This window comes from Pyrgilauda ruficollis, unplaced genomic scaffold (genome assembly GCF_017590135.1).
Source record: "Pyrgilauda ruficollis isolate IOZ18807 unplaced genomic scaffold, ASM1759013v1 scaffold3, whole genome shotgun sequence".
Taxonomy (NCBI): domain Eukaryota; kingdom Metazoa; phylum Chordata; class Aves; order Passeriformes; family Passeridae; genus Pyrgilauda; species Pyrgilauda ruficollis.
In genome coordinates, this window is record NW_024524377.1 from 21,105,457 (window position 1) to 21,126,271 (window position 20,815).

General features: G+C 39.0%; 1 protein-coding gene across 1 annotated transcript in view; it reads right to left on the reverse strand.

Annotated features, from left to right (window-relative positions):
* Positions 1–5,115: 5,115 nt before the first annotated feature.
* ZNF385B (zinc finger protein 385B) overlaps positions 5,116–20,815 on the reverse strand; it is a 155,593-nt gene continuing 139,893 nt past the window's right edge. The window contains exons 6-9 of the mRNA XM_041473180.1: positions 9,667–9,903; positions 8,414–8,592; positions 7,221–7,322; positions 5,116–5,569 (exon numbers count right to left, since the gene is read on the reverse strand). Coding sequence (XP_041329114.1) covers positions 5,351–5,569; positions 7,221–7,322; positions 8,414–8,592; positions 9,667–9,903 — 737 coding nt within the window. The 3' untranslated portion in view covers positions 5,116–5,350. The remainder of the gene's footprint in view (positions 5,570–7,220; positions 7,323–8,413; positions 8,593–9,666; positions 9,904–20,815) is intronic.

Here is a 20,815-nt window from a genome sequence, read left to right on the forward strand (position 1 = left end):
TCCTGTGCAACCTGCTCCAGGCATTACCCGCTATTACTTCAAAACCTTTTTTCGTATTACATTCAGAATATTCTTTTCCTGCAGCTTCTGGCTGCCTTCTCTCATCCTCTCATGGTGCTTCTCTGAGAAACATCAATCTCTCTTCCCTGTGACCCCAGGTTAGGCACTTGAGGACAGTGGCTGGAATTCCTGCAGCCTTCTCTGGGCTCAATACACCCACCTCACTTTCCTAAGCAAGATGTGCTCATTTTTGGACCACGTTTTGACCTTCTCCCGGACTTGTTCCCATTTGTTGGTCTCTCTCACACCAGAAGGCCCAGGCTGGACATGTTCCTCTGGGTGCAGCCGTGCAGAGGGGCTCTGCACATCCCTTAAGCTGCTGCCTGTGGCTCTGGTACCACAGCACCGTATTCAGCCCGGTTCTGCTGCCCCAGGGCTCACTGCAGACTCGAGCTCCCTTTGTCCACCACAGATCTGGGCATCCCCTGCCTGCCCAGGCCCTTTTCCACAGGGTTCCTGCTGCTGCTGGCCAGCCAGCCGTACTGCACAGCAGGTTCCTTCCCCAGCTCCTTTCCCTGGCATCTCCCTGTGTCCCCCAAGCTCCCATCAAGGCACGTTTCCCTCTGGGGGGCAGCCTTGCTCTCCAGCACACCACTGCAAAAGCAGGCTCCTGCTCTGGGTGTCCTTCGCAAGGACTCCCCACCGCACTGCACAGGTTCCCAGGGGCTCTCTGTCCTGCCCAGGTCCCTGCAGTGTGTTTGGTGCTCCTGGCCCGAGGGACAGAGCTGTCACGGGCTGCCAGCAGCTGTCCAACCCCTGGAGCTTGGTGGCCCAGGTTGTCCTACAGCTCACTGTAGCCATTCCCCCTGCCTTTGGTGCCCACATCTGCCTGCTGGGATTCTGGGAGAGCCGGTGTTGGAGCCTCACCAAAGGCAGCCTCAGAGCACCTGGCTCCCCTTGGCTGTGCAGACAGGCAGCACGCAGGCCTTTTGGATGTGGTTTTGGATTTTGTGGTTTTGTTTTTTGTCGACCCACGCTGGTAAATCCCAACCACCTGCTTGCTTCCACGTGCCCAGATCCTCATTCTTGACGTTTTTGAAGACAGGCATAAGTTGTCCTTTCCACAGTCCCAGGAGACCTCCCTCAGCTGCAGCCTTTCAAAGGCAGCAGTCTCAGATTGGCCTCCTTCAGGTACTCAGCAAGACCTGGCTCTTGGCATCCAGCACAGCACCCTATTGATACAAATAAATATGAATACGGCACAAAACCAAATATTAACATTTCTAAAACAGTGTTAGTTTAATAATAACATAGTAATATAGAAGAATTGTAGATATTAAAAAAAATAAATTTTGTTTTACTTGAAATGATGGTCATTCCAAGAAATACTTGAGGATGTTTCAGCTGTCACTTGAAACAAGAGCATTAAGGAAAAAATAGTTTAAAAATATAGAAGCCACAGGAAGAAAATTATTGTGACCACTGTGAGCAGATGATGGCTGTGGAGATTTAATGTCCAACCAGGCATGAATAAATAGTGAAGTACCTCACTTATTCAAGGTGACATGTTCAAAAGATATACAGTAAAGCTCACTGGGTTATTGCCAGATCCATAAAGAAAGTGGAACACTTCCTGCAGAGTTTAAAAGCACCATGCTCTTTTTTTTTTCTGCCAGAAAAATGTGACAAAATCTTTTGCAAAACTTTCTCACCATAAAATTCATAGCTCAAGATCAGATTGCAAAGTAGTAAAACAAGGCAACTTATTTCAAATGAAAGTCTCTTTCTTAAAGGGACTGCCTTTTAGTTATCAGCAGATGGGCCCAGTGTAACATTATCATCAGAGTCCAAAAGGTGATATCGACTGGGCAATGTCCATGCTAGCTCCTGTCTTCTCTTGCTATTTGACCAGAACTGGAAGGAAAGATTTTATTACATTTTGACCTGAAGAAATGAGAGACACACACACTAGTGAATCTGCAGTAGCTATAGAAGACCATATCACCATTATTTTTCTTTTAAAAAAAAGCAGTCTATATAAATCTTCAATCTGTACAGACTAGTTGACCAGATCTCTGTTTGATAACCCTTTGTGAAAATCTTTTATGATACAGAGACCATGATCCAGTCACTCGTCCAGCAGAAAGTTCCTGCTGATGTGTCTGTACCTGTATCTGGCCTGGATCCTTCTTTTTCTGCTACTGAAAGATGGCAGTGCCAAGTGATAATCCTCGACCCACAGAGTGCCCTTACAACTTTTGACTTTTCATACAGGAACAACTTGCAGCTCAGAGAGCAGTCACCAAATCTAGAATAATAGATGTACTAAAGGATGTGATCCCATTACTGTAACCTTATTACCTTAGTGGTTTTCACATTTGACCTCTTACTCAAAAAAGCTAACTGCACTGCCAATATTATATATCCATACTTGTTATCTGTTACAACAAATGCATGAATTTCATAGCCAGCCAGTGTCATGATGTAACACTTCAGAAGAAGGTATCCTAACATTACAAAAAAGCTGCTGATTGCATTTGTCTGAATATGATACAACTTTTCTTTCTCTTGTAAAGCTCATTTTTAAAAGGAGAGATCCCAGCAGGCATAATGGGAGGATTTACCATTTTTCCTGTAATTATCATCTCAAATGCTTGGTCCTGCATGTTGTATACAAAACTTTGGTGGCAAGCAGAGTTTCAGCACACAAAATGTAAGTTAACAGACAGTTTTGATTAAGAATCTTCCTTGGTTCATAATCACATTTTTTAGCTTCTTATACTTCACAGATTAATTCCTTTCGTTGCTGAATGACATAATGCATTCCTTCACCCTTCATGACCAAAATATTTCTCCATTTTAAGATGCTCTTCGAAATAATCAGCTGTCCAAGAAATCTACACATGCTTAAGCCAGTCCCCTTCTTTTCTGTATTTCATATAGGACCATTTTTAATTGCAGAAACCTATAATTACTTTAAGTTTCTTATCACCAACAGTAGAATATAAAAAGAAAAAAATAGTGTTTTAATACACAGACAACTCGTTTCCTGAGGAACCAGTTAAAATACAGAGTTCAGTAAAACTAGCTCATGTTGGACAGCAACAGGCTCCTGACAGGATTAACTCCTCTGAAGGGAGCTAAGCAGTTAAATCTGACTCCCTGCAAAGCCAGGCACTGACAGATGCACATGGCAGGGTGTCTGCCCGTAACCCTGTGAGTGTCAGGGTCCACAAGATGAATACAAAGTCAACTGCTCTCCCAGAGGATGCTAAAAGCTTGGATTCCCTTACCTACCCTTTGGTAGGTGATTTTCCCATGAGTTATCCTCTCACAACACAACTGACAGCTCCACAGAACAGGGTAATTGGGGAGAATTACATTTGCAGAAAATGGTCTGTAATAATGTTGCTACTATGATGTATATCTCGGTCTGTAAAATCTCTACTATAAAGTTTCTGAAGTTTTTTTTTTCCTTGGCCTTTGTGGATTTGTAATGGCCCTGTTGGCTTTGTATTAACCTTAACAGCCTAACAGTTGAGTCTTTTTACTCTTGTACTCCTTACTTTCCATTTTTTATTAACAAAGAGCAGGCTTTTAAAGAATAGACTAAGCTTTTCAGCAGTAAAAAAAGATAAGTTCAAGGCTTCCCCACGCACCTCCCTTCAAAAGCTTGCTGCTGGGTCAAGCAACTGCATGCTTTGCCCATACTTCAGAGCAAGCCCTGGCTCCCAAGTGACCTGCTTCCAGTCTACCCAGGTTGGTTTTAAAGTTAATCCTTCATCTTCATTAGCAATGGCATGACCATGGTGTAGCATATTGGTGGTACAGTAAAACACTCACATAATCACACACTTGTCTGTGCTGCATCTTCCTCCGAAACTCTGATGTAGTGAATTTTTACAGTCTTGCTGCAAAGAAGTCCCAGTAAAGGCTGTTACAGGATGCAGTGAGGAAGAGACATTAAAACACAAGGGAAACAAACACAGGTTCTGTAATTACACTTTATTGCAACTCTGATGCTTTGTCTGCTCCTGGAAGACTCCTTTAGCTATATTTGTTTCAGGCGTTTTTTTTCCCTGTAACAATTAAAACACAATAAGCATGTATAATTTTCTTATCATTTTATTGAAAAGGTACATTTAAAAAAATACACAGACATCTTACTATTATGGATTGCTGATAAAGATGCTCTAAAAGTTAATTCTCTTTTTTTTTTTTTTCCTTTCTTCCACCTGTAGTCCCCATTATCATATAACAACTCCAGTCTGAGCACTGCATATTGATTCACCTTTATAAAAGGATTGGGGAGGTAAGAAGATAGGTGGGACATTACTTTAATATACTCAGTAAACAGAGAATATGGTCAATTATAAATATTTTATGTTCTGTACATTATTGCATTAGGGAGCCACAATGTTATGCAGCATCATTACAAAGGAAACTAGTTAGAAATTAAGAAAACAGGATATTTACGTACAAACACATGGATCCATTGTCTTCTTGAACAACGCATGTGAGCTGTGGCAATGTGCAATTGAGAAGCTTTTTTTCTCTTTAAACATTGCTTAGCAACACCAGTGAAGAAACAACAAAAATAAGTTAAATGAAAGTAGCAAACAAGCAGTAATCTTAACTCTATGTTATATGGCTTTCTATTCTTGATTTCTCTAAATAAAGTATGACACAAAAGAAATAATTAAAAGCTTCAGCATTGCATTGCTTTCAAACATTTGCACAGAAACTAAAAATATTAAAATCAGACATGGTACATCTGTAGTACTACACAAGATACACCAGTACTGGGGTCTAGGACAGCACACAATCCCTGTCAACAAGAGCACACGAAAATAATGGATGCAATTATTTTTTGAGATGTTATCTGCAATCAAGCATTTGGTTCATCTCCCTTTTTCTTTTTTCCACATTAGATTATACCCCATTGCTTTTCAGAGAAGTATTTACATAGGTGTGAGTGAGGAAGACCCTAGTTTTCAAGTCTGTCAGGAAAATATTTTATGTTCCTTGATTCCAAGGTGCATCATACAAATTGAAAAAAAAAAAAAGAAAAAATTAATAGATGGATGAATCTTTAATGGTACAAATTTTATGAGCAATTTAATTTGGAAGCAAATCACACTATTGTGATTAAAAAAATAGAGACAGAGAGAAGACAGAGTTGTCTAGACTCCAAAACGCAGTGCTGCCAGTGATGGATTTTATGATGTGCTTGGATGAGGTGTCATGCTGGATGGCATTGCAAAAGAGAAACATTTTAAAACCTCAACCCCTTTCCTGCTTTCCTTTGCCCTTTGTACTGGCCATAGTTATCTCTTTTCACATCAATAAATTAGTACGGTGCAAAGAGTATGGAGGCAGGCGTTGCCCGGATGGGCCCGTGGGCTGGCCTGAGGAGGGCTGGCGGAATTGCTGGTGCTTGGAACAGGGATGCTGAGGGCCGGGGAGGTAGGGACAGAGCTGAGGAGACAGCTGCAGCTGCAGCAAGAGGAGATGACAGGAAAGCAGGTGCCAGCGGCTTAATCATGTCCTTCTGGAATGCGAGTTTTGCCTGGAATAAAACACACACACACAGGCAATGTAAATGCAGTTCTCCCAACAACCACTTTTGCACAAAGGAAAAAGTGAACCCTGGCACAGGGAACACTGTGGCTTCTCACAGAAACCTACTACCAGCTGCTTAGAAATGTTACCTGCACTGTCCTCTTACTCCCAGGGCAATTAATGTAACCTAATCCTATATCTAAAGATAAAAAGATCTCCTGAGTTTAGAGAACATCTTACTGATGTTTAGAAAGAAGCAGAATTTGCAAGTGAGTAACTTTATATAAATTATAACTGTGTGCATGAAATATTAAAAACACCCTCATGATTAAGACTTCAATATAAAAAGTCAAATTTTCCACTTGCAAAAATGAATTGTAGAAAAGTAGATTGGACAAGATGGGAAGGTGGTATCAGGTCAGTCAGCTTTGCGCCTTCCAATGCAGACCTGCTCTTTTCAAAGTAGAAATATTATTTTAGATTGATGCCAAAAATAATTTTTTTCTGAAATATATGTATGACCCTATATAGGATCTACAAGCATTGCTGGTGCTTGTGGTGAAACAGCTAATCAGAAATAGATACACTCATATCTATATCTCTCGCTGAAAATGGTTTGCACTACAATCACTCAATTGTGGAAGCAAAAATACTCATGTTCTTCCTTTATAATTGGTGGTCTCTCCTTATGCAATAGATGATAAAATGATGTATTATACAAGTAAAGAATATTAGCATGGCCAGAACCTATCAAGTGGGAAAACTTAAAAGAAGCCTATAGCATTTCCATTTGCCTCTAAACAATTACAAAGACATATCAATATTTTAGCATTTACAGGCTTTTCACATGCTTTCTCTTACCTACACACATTTGCATCTGTTTCTTTTCAACCTGTGAACTGTTTTTTGTGCCACAGGTGGCAAGCACTTTTCTCTAATGAACAATGGCTGTGTCATGAGCAAATAAACATACGAACTGTGCTGTGCTAAAGCCAGCCTGAACTCTGGCTGCAGATGACCAGCAGGACCAGCCTGGGGGATTCCTGGAAATGCAGGTGGGTATGACAGGGATTAGCTAGTGGCACAGAGACAGGAGAGGTGTTTGATACCCAGTGGCAGACATGGCCTGAACATTCAGGCAGTCAATTCTCCTGAACAGGTGATGGTTCTTTTGCACCAACTCATAGATCCACACAGCATCCTGGTTTGCTGTATGCAGACAATGAGCACTAGTATTTTTATATCTTAAGAATATCTTTATATCTTAATTCTATGTCTTTTTCCCTGACTGCATCCATTTAACTTAGAGTTATCTCAGGTGTGCAAAAAGACAAGAGTATACCCATTGCTGCCTTCACAGAAAAGAGCCCTTGCCCAGCAGAGCCAATACTTTTCCATGGGGCACATGGTTCATTCCCCATTCCACTGATTGTTCCCTCCTTTCTAGCAGTAAATAACACTTGCAGTGCTGTCTGCATGCCTTGGACTGGGCAGACAGAACACATAACTATCTTCAAATCTGATTCCTGTGCAGACTCAGCCTGCAGGGCAAGAGAGGCTGCAGAATCATCAGGTCTGTCATGTTCCTGTCTCTTTGTGGTGGGAGTCCCCAAGGTCACAAATTCACACAGACAGTGATGAGAAATAAAAATACTTACTGCTAAAATACTTGGGTTGCGCTGCAGTTTGTTGTAAGGACTGTATTTAGGTTTCATAGGCTTTCCTGCAACTCTGTCCTTATGCCTTCGGCTGGAAATGTGCTGAAATAAATATCCTCACATTTAATTAGCTCTTTAAACATTTCTCAGTTTTGAGTTTGAAAGTGATTTATCAGCAGGATATGCCTAAGCCCCTGTTTGTAAGATAAAGTAGTTTCTTTATTGAGAGCAAGGATGAGTTTTGCTAAATTAAACATAACAATTTGGAGCATATCAACCAGAGAATCAGAAACTAATCAAATACAGCATATTTTGTGATTCAAGACAGGCTCTGCAAAATACTGATATTTTAGTTAGTATTTCCTTTTTCAACTTGAGGAGCTTTAAACCAGGCAGAGTTGTAATCACTAGGTCACAGAGATACTCAGAAGTAAGAGGTAAATTTCCATCTTGCTGATACTGTTCAGTTGTGTAAACAATTCAATATTAGCTGAAGGAAGAACCAGTACCCAGGGACATGTCTTCACATGCATTTAAAATTATCTTAGAGCTAACTAAAAAACAGGGAATGAGAGGACACATTCACACAGCACAGCACCATCCAGTCGGAGATTCCCATTTGGGTACCAGAATCATTGCAATTGTATGGGCACAGCTCTGAACCCAGGGCTAATTGGCTCAGACAGAGAACAGCTCCATGGGCACACAACAGCCACAGTTAATGCTAATGTTGTTCTACATAATTCACACATATCTACAGTGTTACCCTACTGGTGATTGCCCCAAAACAATAGATTTGAGTCATGTTTTCCTTCTCACATAGCATTAAACATTATTAGAGCAGACTGAAAACAGCACTGAAAGATGAATTCAGGGAACCTTATCCCAGAATTTCTTACAGTTACGAGAACAAGATTCAAATCCCTATCTTGAACCACAGAAAACTTTTAAATGAGATCTGCTGTACCATTCATTGATACCCACACCTCTGCTTTTACAACTATCAAGCCCATTTTTTCCAACTAAAATAATAAGGTGAAGTTGACCTATGATGAAATATTTAGAAATAGTTGTGGGAAGACAGATAAGAAATACTAAGTTCATTCAATATTCACCAACATGTCTTCACACAGTCCTACACTGCACCTACAACATTGCAATGTAAAAAAGAGCTCCAGAGACATGCAAGTTACCTGTTTAAGCTGAATTTCTGAATTAACATGGACATCACAGATTTCACAATGGAACGTCTTGTTCTGCAGTCCTGAGCCTTTGCTGCCATTCTGCACCTTCATTCGGGATCCAGGCCTAGGGTAAGACTTGATGGGACCAGCACCATTCCGAGCTTCAACCATGGTCTTGTGCTTGGAGCCTAATGGGCAAGGGGATGCAGGTGAGTTCATGATCCGCAGCACAAAACATTCCCTCAGCCTTGGGACTTTGTAACATTTATCTTCAAGACAGAATGGTTAAAGTCACCACAGACTGGGACTAATGATCCCTCTTGTTTCAGTCAGTGTAGTTCCTGCATCCTTGATCCAGAGGCAAGCCAGAAGGCTTTGTGCAAAACAGGGAACAGCAGGCATGCTGGACCACACCATTTGGGGCAGTGAGTGACTGGATAGCCAGAGGGTTTGCTGCTTATTCTTTTGCCAAATTCCACAGAGCCAGTGAATAGCAGAAAAGGGTATTAGCCAACACTGGGACAGGAACCACAGCAATCCCTCAAAACCTGCCTAGGAACAGTAATACTTCAATAAATATCCTCTGATTCAGTAAAAAAGGGCTGTTTTACCCATTTCAAGAATGGATTACAGCTGTAAAACCAGCTTCAATGGCTTGTTAACAAGCTTTACATCACCAGCACACCATACACAGACAGAGCACACCATACACAGACAGAGCACACTAGGGATTGCTGCTTGTGGTCCAAAAAAAAGACACATAACAAATCTTCAATAATCAGAAGATTCTATGACATCTAGGAAACCTAATGAGCCCACCCTAAAATTATAAAAAAATGAAATAACAAATAAATTACTCTAAGTTTTACCAGCAAATAGCAGACACTAATGATAATGAGATAAAACATGAAAGAGAGAAAACACTCGCATTTTAGAAACCTTAAGTGTTGTAGAAACCACTATGATCTTACTGTGATCCTCAGTGTGAAGGTGTGAAGGGATGTGATTAGTTCACATGAACTTTAAGGATTTTGTCAACTAAAAATTTAGAGAGTACATGAAGAACAGTTAAAAAAAAATAGGGAGTGCTTTAATAGAATATCAAAAACCACACAGGAAACTGCCACAAACAGGACCAGTGTTTTAACTTGCTATTTTAAGTTTTAATTAAAAGACACTTCAGTGAAGTGTGGCTACCACCCTGTAATATTGAATTTTAAATATGTTAATACACAGCTGACTTGTACCATATGGATACTCACCTGTATTGTGGGCTTCTAGTTGTGAAAGGGAATTCACAGCCACTTTGCATAATGAACAGTAAAGTAGTTTTTTGGCTTTTTCCTCTTCTGACTCAGTAACTGCGTTAGCAGCTCCGTTGGTGCTCTTGGAAGACGAGGCAGGTGCTGCAGGCACCACTCCAGGTTTGGGAAGAAAAGGATCCACTTCTGCATTGGACTGCTGACTCACACAGTTGGGTTTTTCATTCCCTTTATCTTCTAAAAGAAACAAAATACATATGTTGTTGTTTTATGCCACACATATAAAAAGCATACAGTAATAGTCCTGTGGGTTTAGTAAACATAACACAACAGGGGACTAATTTATCTCATTTTACAGAAGAGAGCAGCATCCTTGAAATCTTGTAAAAAAGGCCTGCCATGAAATGTGTGTAATTTGACAAAAAGGGGTGATTGTCCTGTTTTCAAAGTTACCAGTGAATACCAATGGGCTCACCAAATTCATGCCAGCTGTTGTTGCTGTTGTGCTGCAGGCATGGCCAGCTGAAAGGAGCCCAAGCAATACCAAAGGAAGCCAGGGTTAAGGGCTGGACAGCACTTAGAAACAAGCAAGGCCTTGCACTGGGGATTAAAAAATATTTCTCAAAAGCAATACATTTGCCTTTGGAAGGGCTCAAGTTTCTCAGAGTCACTGGGAGGACAATGAAAGGCTCCAGCACTATCTTGACATACATCCCTCATTTCAGTTCCAGGAGTTATGGCACTACACATGAACACAGTTGCTAATACTTTTAGGTTTTTCCATGAACAACTCCCCATGTATTTGTGGATCAGGTGGCTTCTGTGTGCATTTAGTGCATTCCTTTGTCACTTCACAGGCATGAGTCAATCACCTGTGCTCCTGTGGGGCACATAGGCAGGTATCACTTCCTTTTGCAGATGGCGATCAAAAAGCAAGAGATAAAATGTCTCAGCTGTGCCTACAGAGGAACTTTGTGCCAGAGCCAGTATTTAAATGCTCCCTGCTTAAATGCTGCCCCTCAAGGGCTCATTGCATTTGAAACTGTTCAACTGCAGGCCTTGTGACCACAAGCCATATTAGCTGCCAGCAGTAAAACAAGCTCTGCCCAAAACTAGCACGGGATGGGAGGGGGGCAGTGCAGGGGTGCTGGTATAAGCAACCCCGACAAAACAGACATGAATAAGTGTCACTCTGAACAGCTGGAATCAAATTTCATCATCTAAGCAAGCACATCTACATAAGAGCAGCCTCCCCATGTGAAACCCATGGCTTAATTTGAAATAGACCTGAACTGACTTGAAAAACTAGGCTCTATTTAGAACATTTATTTTTTAACATGGACCCTTGCACTTTATGTTTACCGCTACCAGACTCTGTCTTAACATGCCTTTGTCTATCAGGCCAAGACTGTGCTACCAAGAACTCTGAAAACAGGATTGTACCCACTCAAGCAAACACTTGAAAGTGTGTATGAACTATGAATAGCCATCCTGAAACTAACCCCCACAGATGTTGGCATATTTCCCAGAAGTGCATTGCAGTACATCAATTTTAGATTGTTATAAACCAGGAGAAAGAAAATTCTAATAAAAGAACTATTATTAAAAAAAAAACAAAAAACAAACAATAAAAATGCTTGGAAATTACACAATATGAACTGTATTAAACATTGAAAATAGTCCAGTACAAAGACTAAAATTATGACCAAATTAATGTTAAAACCAGATTCTGAAGGTATTTTGATTGACAAAGTATGACAAAAGAAACTGATGTTAAATTGTACTTCATAGGCTAGTCAATTTTAAAGTCTCCATAGTAATAAGTCACATCTGCAAAAATCTAGAATACTTTATATGACTTATGAGTCTTCATAAAAATATAGCTTCAATAAATAGCATTTGCTAACATTCTAAATTAAAGAGTTTTCAATATGGAAAATTCTCAGAGGTGCTAACATCTACAAATGAAACACACTGAGCAGCTGTCATTTGCAAATTTACATTACTGAAAAACAGAATTGTTGTTGTTGTTGTTCTATTCAATATTATGTCAAACTGCACAAGGCATAACACCAGGATACATATGAACCAAAATGGAATAAAGGAAGGTCCCACAGTATTTTGCATCTCACGCCTTAAAGGAAAAATACACCTACATAACTGCAGGCTGCATGTTAACACATACCAACTACACTTCTAGTTTGGCTTTGGGGGTTTTTTATGTTGTTTCCCATGTATTTTTTTTAATGTAAGCATAAAAATTTGGTGCTTTTGAAACACCACCTGGAGATAGAAATCATCACCCCTGTGCAACAAGAACAGTGCTTACCCTCCTGCCCACAGCCTCTGCCTGCACTCATCTCCCTCACAACAAGAGGGAGCAGACTTTATTTGTTTTGCCATCAAGTGTCTGTGGAGTAAGATCCCAAGATATGGAAGAAGATCCATTTTACATGGGCCAGCAATTACCATCACACAGTGATGGTTTTCCAATGCTGAACTTAACAGATGATTGAAAAAATTATAGATTTCATTTCCCACTTCTCCTCACTTAGCTGGTCAACAGCTGATGCAGTATGTTGATTTTTATAATACTCCCCAGATTTACAGTGTTTTCACTATTCATATTCCAACAATTCTAGAGTATACACACTAACAAGAAAACTTCTACAAAACCAGAGAGAAGTTACCAGCATGCAGCTGGGCTCAATTCTGCCAATATCACAGCTTTTGGAAAGAACCTCAGCTCACATAATAATTCCATCATTTGGAAAGCTTCCTGACACAAATAAGCTCTTCATCGATGGGGATGTATAAGGAGAGACATACACCCCTCTATGAATTAATGTTTCCTTCCACCATTCTAAATGTTTAATGCAGAACATCTTCAAAGATCATCATTGTAAGGTTATTATACAGTTGAACTCCCACAGAAAGTACACGGAGCTAAGTGTGTATTTGTCATTGCAGTCAGCCCAGAACTGCATTTTCCTGGCTTCTAAAATCAGAAAATTGCCCTTCTCCAAATGGGCTTTTGATAACAGCTTACTGTTTCAATCCACATAATTCAAAACACCATTACTTACAGTTTTATGTTTGAGACAGAAATGCCAACTATTCAACAGTGCAAAGCACAGGAAATGCAAATTGCATGTCTATAGAGAGCACAAAGACAACTACTCTCTTATTTGTACCTACAGCACAGAGCTAACAATATCTGCATACAGGAATCAGAAAATGTAACTGTCAATGGCTGCATGCATACCATTCCTTCCCTACTATCACCACCTTATAAAATAGATGTGACTTGTGAGATGCAGCTGTAGGTTTACAGTCCTCTTGCTATTTCTGAAGGTATTATTCAGAATAGGCTCAGATTTGCTCTAAACTCCACCTGGCTCAAGACCAATAGAGCCAGGCAGAACCCAAATGAGTGTAGGAGTGAGAGGAGTGAGTCCATCCTGCCTGGACCATGGGCACACCAGGTTCTGCTGCACAGCTTAGCAGAGCACAGCTGGAAGCATGAGACCAGGGCAGTACCAGCCTACTGCCTGAAGGGAGTAGTTGTGATTCAGTCTGCATCAGGGTCAGGTTGAAATGCTCACACCAAAACTCAAGTGCAACAAATTAACTTAAAATCTAATTTATCCTGTTTCCCTATGTTCACTTTCCATGCAGAAAAGCCATATTTCATGTGTCTTAAATTCCAGAAAAGTAAATTGATGACTCAGGTTCTTACTGAAGCCTGCATTTATTTTGAAATAGAGCCCAGGGAAAATAACTAAAGCAAGCTCATTAAGTATTGCTTTGGGCTTGGTAGTATCAATGCTATTCTTACCCATTACATTGTTTTAATTCTGCTTTGAAGTTGTTTTCATGTATTTCTGCTTGTTTGACTCATGCTTGTGTCAGCGCCATGTTAAAATTCAAGACTCATTTATCTGATCAGCACTGCCTCATTGTGAGTACCAAAGTCAGGACACTGCAGGGCAACACCTCACAGGTTCAAACCTACAGGTTTTACTGCTTCACATATACAGCTGGAGTGACTCACTGACCTTGGCAGGTCATGCCACTCTCACTGCAGTTGCTGTGGCGTAGAGAATAGGTCCTACCCATTAATGGCATTTATTTCTTTTTGAGTCAGTGATGCTTTGGTGCACATTAGAAAGAAGGTTTATATGGACTTTATGAAGAAATCATACATGCTATTTTCAACAACAACAACAACAAAGAGTAACTTAATATTCAGATCCTTAATTCAGAATTTACATTCTTGATAAAAATAAAACCAATGTGAATTTAAAATTCATGTATAGATTTAGAAATCTGATAAAGTTTTTCAGTATCAAAATCTTCATTGCTACTTACACCCCTCAACATGCCTACCTGCCCAGTTTTTATCACTGATGATACATAAAACATCTTTACAATAATGCTCTGTTCCACAACAGATAGTTCAAACAGCAGTTAGAATTAAAACATCCAAGGCACTGATGGTATGTGATACACTTGCAAGAACCCTTTCCAATACATATGCTAAAAAGCTTTCCGATATGAAGTTCTGCTACGATCCTAATAACTCTTACAAAACTGTCATGTTTTCCAACTGTCAAATTTTCTGCTGTATGTAATAAATAAACAAATTCACTCTTGCTTTGACAGTAACAGAACAATGTTTCCTTTACTGAAAATACATGTTTTGTGTGTGTCTGCATGTAATAAAAAAGTTTAACTTTGCACTTGCCTGCTTCTCTTCTCCACCAGAAACTGGGACAATTGCACACAGCCTGTGCTGAAGGCTGGGCACAGAGAGGGAAGGATCCTGGGACTGAGAACAGCTGCCCAGCACTGACTGTGATGCAGCTGGCTCTCCACTGGGAACAGACCATGCCCTGCTTACAGCCACCCACTGCCCAGCTTCAGCTTCACACCTTCCCTTGTGCCACATCCTTCACTGCATCCCCCAGCTCCAGGCACTGAACAGCAGCTGTGCACAAAGTACTGACAGCAACAGGGCAGCACAGCCACTGCAAAGTGGCCACTGCTGCTCTACAACCCTGCACTGAAGTTCTTTTGTGAGGTTCACTCATTTGCCATCCTAGGTAAAGAAATCTGATTTTATATTTCTTGTTTTTATATAGATTTTATATATTTTATTATATATTTATATAATGATTTTATATTTCCTGCTTGCACAATAGTGCACATTGCCAAGTTAGAGGAGATCATAATAAAAAATTACTTTTGGCAGTAAAATGTTTATTATTCTCCATTGTAAAGTTAAGAAAAGAGTAAAAACATATGCCTCTTTTCTTCTTGAAAAACATGAAGGAAAGAGCCACACAATATCCAGTGCAATTTCCAGCCTAAACCAGTCACATTTTGCTGTGTAACTCAGTCACTGCATGGTTATCAGAGCCATACAGCCAGTGAGCACAAGTGATGCACAGTTAGGGGCAAAGCCTTTGGTTCAATCAGCCTTGTTTATGGTGATGCCTTGCAGTATCACATCACTGCTGAAAGAACAACCTTTTAAAAAAAGGACTGCTTGGTGATCCTGTACATTTTCAACTGATTTCTGGCTATGTCACTTCCTATGGTAACTAAAATCAAAAGTGATTTCTGAAAGTAAATGTTAATTTTATATTTCTGGGATACTGAAAGTGTGGTGCAAAGATTGGCTTGTGATAATCTTGAGTTCACATCAGCTGTGCTACAGGGAGCTGATATTAGTTTGAAGCGTTGATTTTGGAGACTAAGAGAGAGTTTGAGGGAAAGAAAACTTATCTCCCATACTGGAAAAGCTGCACTGAGCAAAACAGATTATCAGGTCTCCCTGTAATTTCAACAGCTCCATATACGCCTGTGAATATTGGGCTGCATTAAACAGCTTTTGAAGTATACTGTGATTACAGAAAGGGAAAAGGAAATCCATGACATGGTCAGAGTATTAAGCATTCTTGTCCCAAACAACTGCATAGAAAAGGTAGAATCAGTTGCATTAATTACACTAGTAGACAATCCAAGAAATTTGCTGAAAAGCTTATCAGTACAGCTATATTAGCATCCATAAACAAAAAGTAAAAATTTTTCTGTTGAAAACCAAAATTCTTAGTTTAAATTTGACACGTTAAATGCTTGGCACATGTGAAATAAATCAAAAAAGTGACAAACTTAATGACATTTTTTCCCACTTTACTAAGTATTTCCACTGACATACTAAAAGAGACGTGAGTTACTCAATAGTCACCAGTTGACCTCTCTGTTCTAAGCTGTCTGCACACAGAAGAAGGTGTTTCCCAGAAAAAATGCTCAGTTTAAGGGCAGAGATGACCACTGCAGACATGTGTGAAACCACAGAGAGACATGACTACCAGTCACTGACACAGGCACCATTGTGGCAGTCAAACTTCCCACAAGCATTTTCCTGTTTTTCAGTCCATCATAGCAAAATAAAAATTTTTAAAGGTGAGAATGAAAGAAGTAAGTTTAGCAGCTGATTGCAGGGAACTCTTCACAAATAGGTCCAGACAAAGCAGGAAACTGTATCAGAAGCTGGTTTCAAATGGCTTTGTGTGGTAGGTGCAAGACAACATTTGCAAGTGTATTACAAAAAACATACAAAGGTATGGAGAGCTTTGACAGTGAAGGACATAAATCTGGAGAGAGAAAAATCAATACCACAGAAATATTGTAACAAAATTTGCAGCATTTAAACCAAAAACCATTAAAGTAGAGAGATCACAAAGAAATAACAAACCTGGCTGAATGTAATTAAGGGAGATGTTAAGAAACAACAACAAAATAAAATCAAGGTAAGGAAAACTGATTTAGTCACACTGTGCTTGTAGGACTGCCTAACCAAACACCAGGATCTACCCTGGAACACAGTCTTGGGAACAGAACAAGAACACCCACAAATAATTATACTAGAAACAAGAGCTGCTGTACATTTCTCTGGCCTGAAATAAGATTTGAAGGGAGGAGATCATCAGTGACAGAATTACCAGGATGAAAAGAAGGGCCTCTTTCAGTGTATTAGCAGAAAAGTTATTGAATAGAAAGTCAGACAATAGCTCCAGTAAGAAAAGCAGGTTTCAAAACACTGTACTTCACAGAAAGCATTTTCTTCTGGTTCACAGTGCTACAGAGGAATAAAGTACACACACACAAAATTAATTGTTTCTTATGATGGAGTATTATATTGTCTATTGTCTTTATGGCATATACTTGAGTAATATATGCCATAAAGACAATAGCAGGACAGCAATTAAGTTACTAGTAGTCACAGCCTTTACAGATTTGTAAGTACTCTGTTCCTGCATCTCAGCACCACTCACAAAACCTCCCAACAAAACAAACAACAAAGAGTATTAGATTATTTCTTCACACTCATTAAGATGGAGTTAGCAAACTTGGATAAGGTATTTCAAAATATTTTTTTGTTCTATCTGCACATTTGCTGAATAATGAGACTCTAATGGCTGTCAGACAAAATACCTACTTTCTCACCAGTTGTGCAGTCTACTGAGAAATGAGGCTGAAAAACCCGTAGGGCTCTGTTCTAGAAAAATTCCACTGCAAACCTACATGCAAATCAGACAGCACAGTGTATCTATTAACCCTTTGATTGCTTTTTGTTTTTGTAAAATGTTTTCTTGTACTTCAGACATGTATGAAAAAGAGCTAAGTTTTACATAATGAAATCAATCAGTCTGACACATGCTGAAGAGAACAAATTTTGTCTCTATAAAAGATGAGGAAAAAATGGAAGTTATAAAGATAAAGCTTTTCCTCTCAAACACAAGTGTGCCCTCAAATAAGCTGCAACATATTTTCTCAAGACACTGAAGGTACATCAGGAAATGTCTGGATGTCTGTGCAGTATTAGGTGAACTTGGTAGCTAGAATGATTATTTGATTAACTGCATCAGTACTCTCCAACAGGCTGAACCCAACTAGCTTTTTTTACTTCAGAAGTATCACTTGCATGGCTATGTTACAGCAGTGATGCTGACAATTTTTTAGATACATTATTTCTGATCTGGCATACCAAAGGCTCTCACAAGGGAACCTGCATTTTCTTCAGAGTATGAAAATATTTGTGCTGATCCGAATAAAGATGTAATGTCAAAAGAGGTTTCCTCTTGCAATTTTGGTTGGGTTTAACTTTTATGAAAGTGGACTGACGAGAATTAGAAAATATTCAGAAGTACATGTAGCTCTGCAAGTGTAAAATCTTGCCCTGCAAAATCTATTCCTGTACCTATTTGTACACCTTCCTGAACTGAAAGTTCCTGCTGCTTTAATTACTGGGTTGTCAGAGGTGATCCTGCTGTATTGCCTGTGATTTTTAATCAATTATTTACACATTTGGAGAGTCTTAGGGAATTGGTTTACGTTGGCTGGCTAGTGTCTGTTTTACAGGACAAGATCAAGAAAAATCTGTATGCACTCACCAACAGGGGAAGGGGAAAAAAACTGTATGTTGGCATACAAAACACAGAGTAAAATAACTGCAATATTATTATATATCAACAAAGGGCATTTCAAAAGCCTCTTTTTTAATACTTCAACACAACGCAATTTCTCAGTGCAAAAGCTACAGGAATAAGAAGGGCTGATTTTGTACTGTTAGTCAAAATGCAGGTGTGTATGTAATACTTCTGGAGAAAACAAACTTTGAACACTCACTTAAGGCCATTTGCATTGTGCCTCTATGTCACCTGCTGATCTTTAATGATATTTTACAGAATTGTATCAGACTTCTCTTTTCCTAATTTGTAAAAAGGTTATCACAATTCTCAGCTTCCTCCTCCTCTAGTTTTTAGACCTGTTACTTCTGGAGAAAATCAGCTTGTGTACAAACACCAATACAGAGCAATTTCCTAGTGTACAATATCTATGTATTTCTCAGTGACATGTTGACAGGTTGGGAAAACTATCACTAGAAGTTTATTCATAAAAATCAGAAATATCAATAGCACTACAGTGCTAGCAACTGAAAACAAGGTGGATCTAAAACACAGCCAGCAAGTGTGAATGCTAATTTAAAGAGTATCCATAAACTGAGATCATCCAAAAACTCAGTCTTCCAGGGTTCTGTTGCTTTATAGCCAGGCATATTTACTTTCATCTTTTCTGAGCTATGCCAGTCTGCTTGGGCTGGAATAGGAAAATTTGTGAGTTGGAAAATTTTAATGCAGTGTGAGTAGAGCTTGAAATACAGTATAAGATTTGCTATTACCAAATATATGGGTGAAAGCAAACGTTTTTGCTAGCTATAAATTTATCTTTTTCTGACACCAGACATCTATTATTTTGAAAGTATTTTACACTCCCATTCCAAATTCTGCTACATCTATTTCTGATGTCCTGGAATGTAAACTTATAGTATTGCACTGTCTTTTAAACTTTTTAATAATGTAGAAATACTTAGAAAAATAGCTTCCAAAGATTATAAAAAGCATACAGTATTTTACCCAGAGATCCTTCACTTCTGCTTAGTCTCAGTTCATCATCTCAGCTGTAAAATAACATTGGCTCCACCATTTATGAATCTGAAATATATTACTTAGAAACATATTTCACTTGCTGCTTGTGCAAAACAAAAATTTTAAAACTCTATGCTCAAATGCTGAAGTGCTTTAGAACTTAATATGAAATTTATGGGCATCTAAATAAAAGAATCAAGGAGAACTGACACACTCTGCAAGTAAATTCTCATGGGCCTGTGTCTGAACTACTCACTCGGTACTTGCCCAGGCAGAACTGCAGTTAAATTCAGCTATGAAACACTCGTCTCCATTTCAGTTAAATGACATCTATAATTGTGCATTCTCACCCACTTCTGTAGCAGGTTTGCCTGAGGACTGTGAGCATTCAGTCATGCCCTCAAGATTTGACAAATAAATTGCATTTCAGATATAACTTGTCTAACCAACACTCTCCTTGAAAACAAGTAATAAGGAAATAATGAGTAGCCTAATGTTTGCATAAATAATTTTTCTACTACAGGGAATGAAGTATATTTCCCCCTTCAACACTGAAACAGCATTGATCCTGACCCATTCTTTTATATTTGGACATGACATTCATTCAAGGGCTCAGAGAAAAGGAGAAAACTTAAATTTTGCAGCTTCAACATAGCCTTGAACTTAACACAACTGAACACAGGAAAAAACTTTATTCAACTACCAATTGTATGAATAACCACCAGAGTCCTGTTATTTATTCTCTGGTACCAGTGAAAAATACATATCTGGTATCAGAAGAACTACCTTATTTCCTTAGGAATATGTTGCTTCAATAAGTGTTGTGAAAGTATTAAATACAATTGAAATATTTCTCCCAGGGTTGTTAAAAAACCCAACAGAACCAGCAGGTATCTTTTTATCAAGTTATATTGTTATTTCATACTCACCTTACTGTCATTCCCTTATCACCATCATCCTATTAAAAACATGCTTTTGGGATATTCAATGGGCAATTCTATATTTAATCATTAACAGAACAAACAAGAGAAACAGATGCCTGATTTCACAGTATAAATAAGGTGCTGAAAGATTCAATGTATATGAGAGGATTCTTTAAATGACCACATACATTTAGCTAAAAAAAAAAAAATCCCAGAAGCTGATAGCATCCCTGGCCCTGCTCCCATAGTCCAGCAACACTAGTAGAGTCAATTTTGCTGGACCAAATGCCTATCTCTACTTCTCAAAGAAAGAAAAGCTTTGTACCATTTTAAGAATGCTGGCAAAAAAATGCAATGAAATCCATGTTTTTAAAACTTGAGTAAGTAGAATCACTAGAGGTATTTAGTTTTAATGATACAGGACATGAGTGCTCAGGCACAGCACAGAACATTCAAAAGAGTCTTATTTCATCTTACAATATATTTTTGACCCAAAGCTTATGCTTATTTTACAGCAGGAAAAGCAAAACCTTATCATTCCTTCCAAGGAAAACCCTGGTTGCATATATTTCTGATTGCTACAATAACAGAAGAGAGAAAATTTGGTCTTTTCCAGTTTGAACAAGAATTGCAACAGCTCATCAATGTACATGTGTCAGCTGCAGAGCTTGTTTTTCAGTTAATGGCACCTATAATCAGTTTTCCGTTGAGGTGCAGAATTTGAAATGT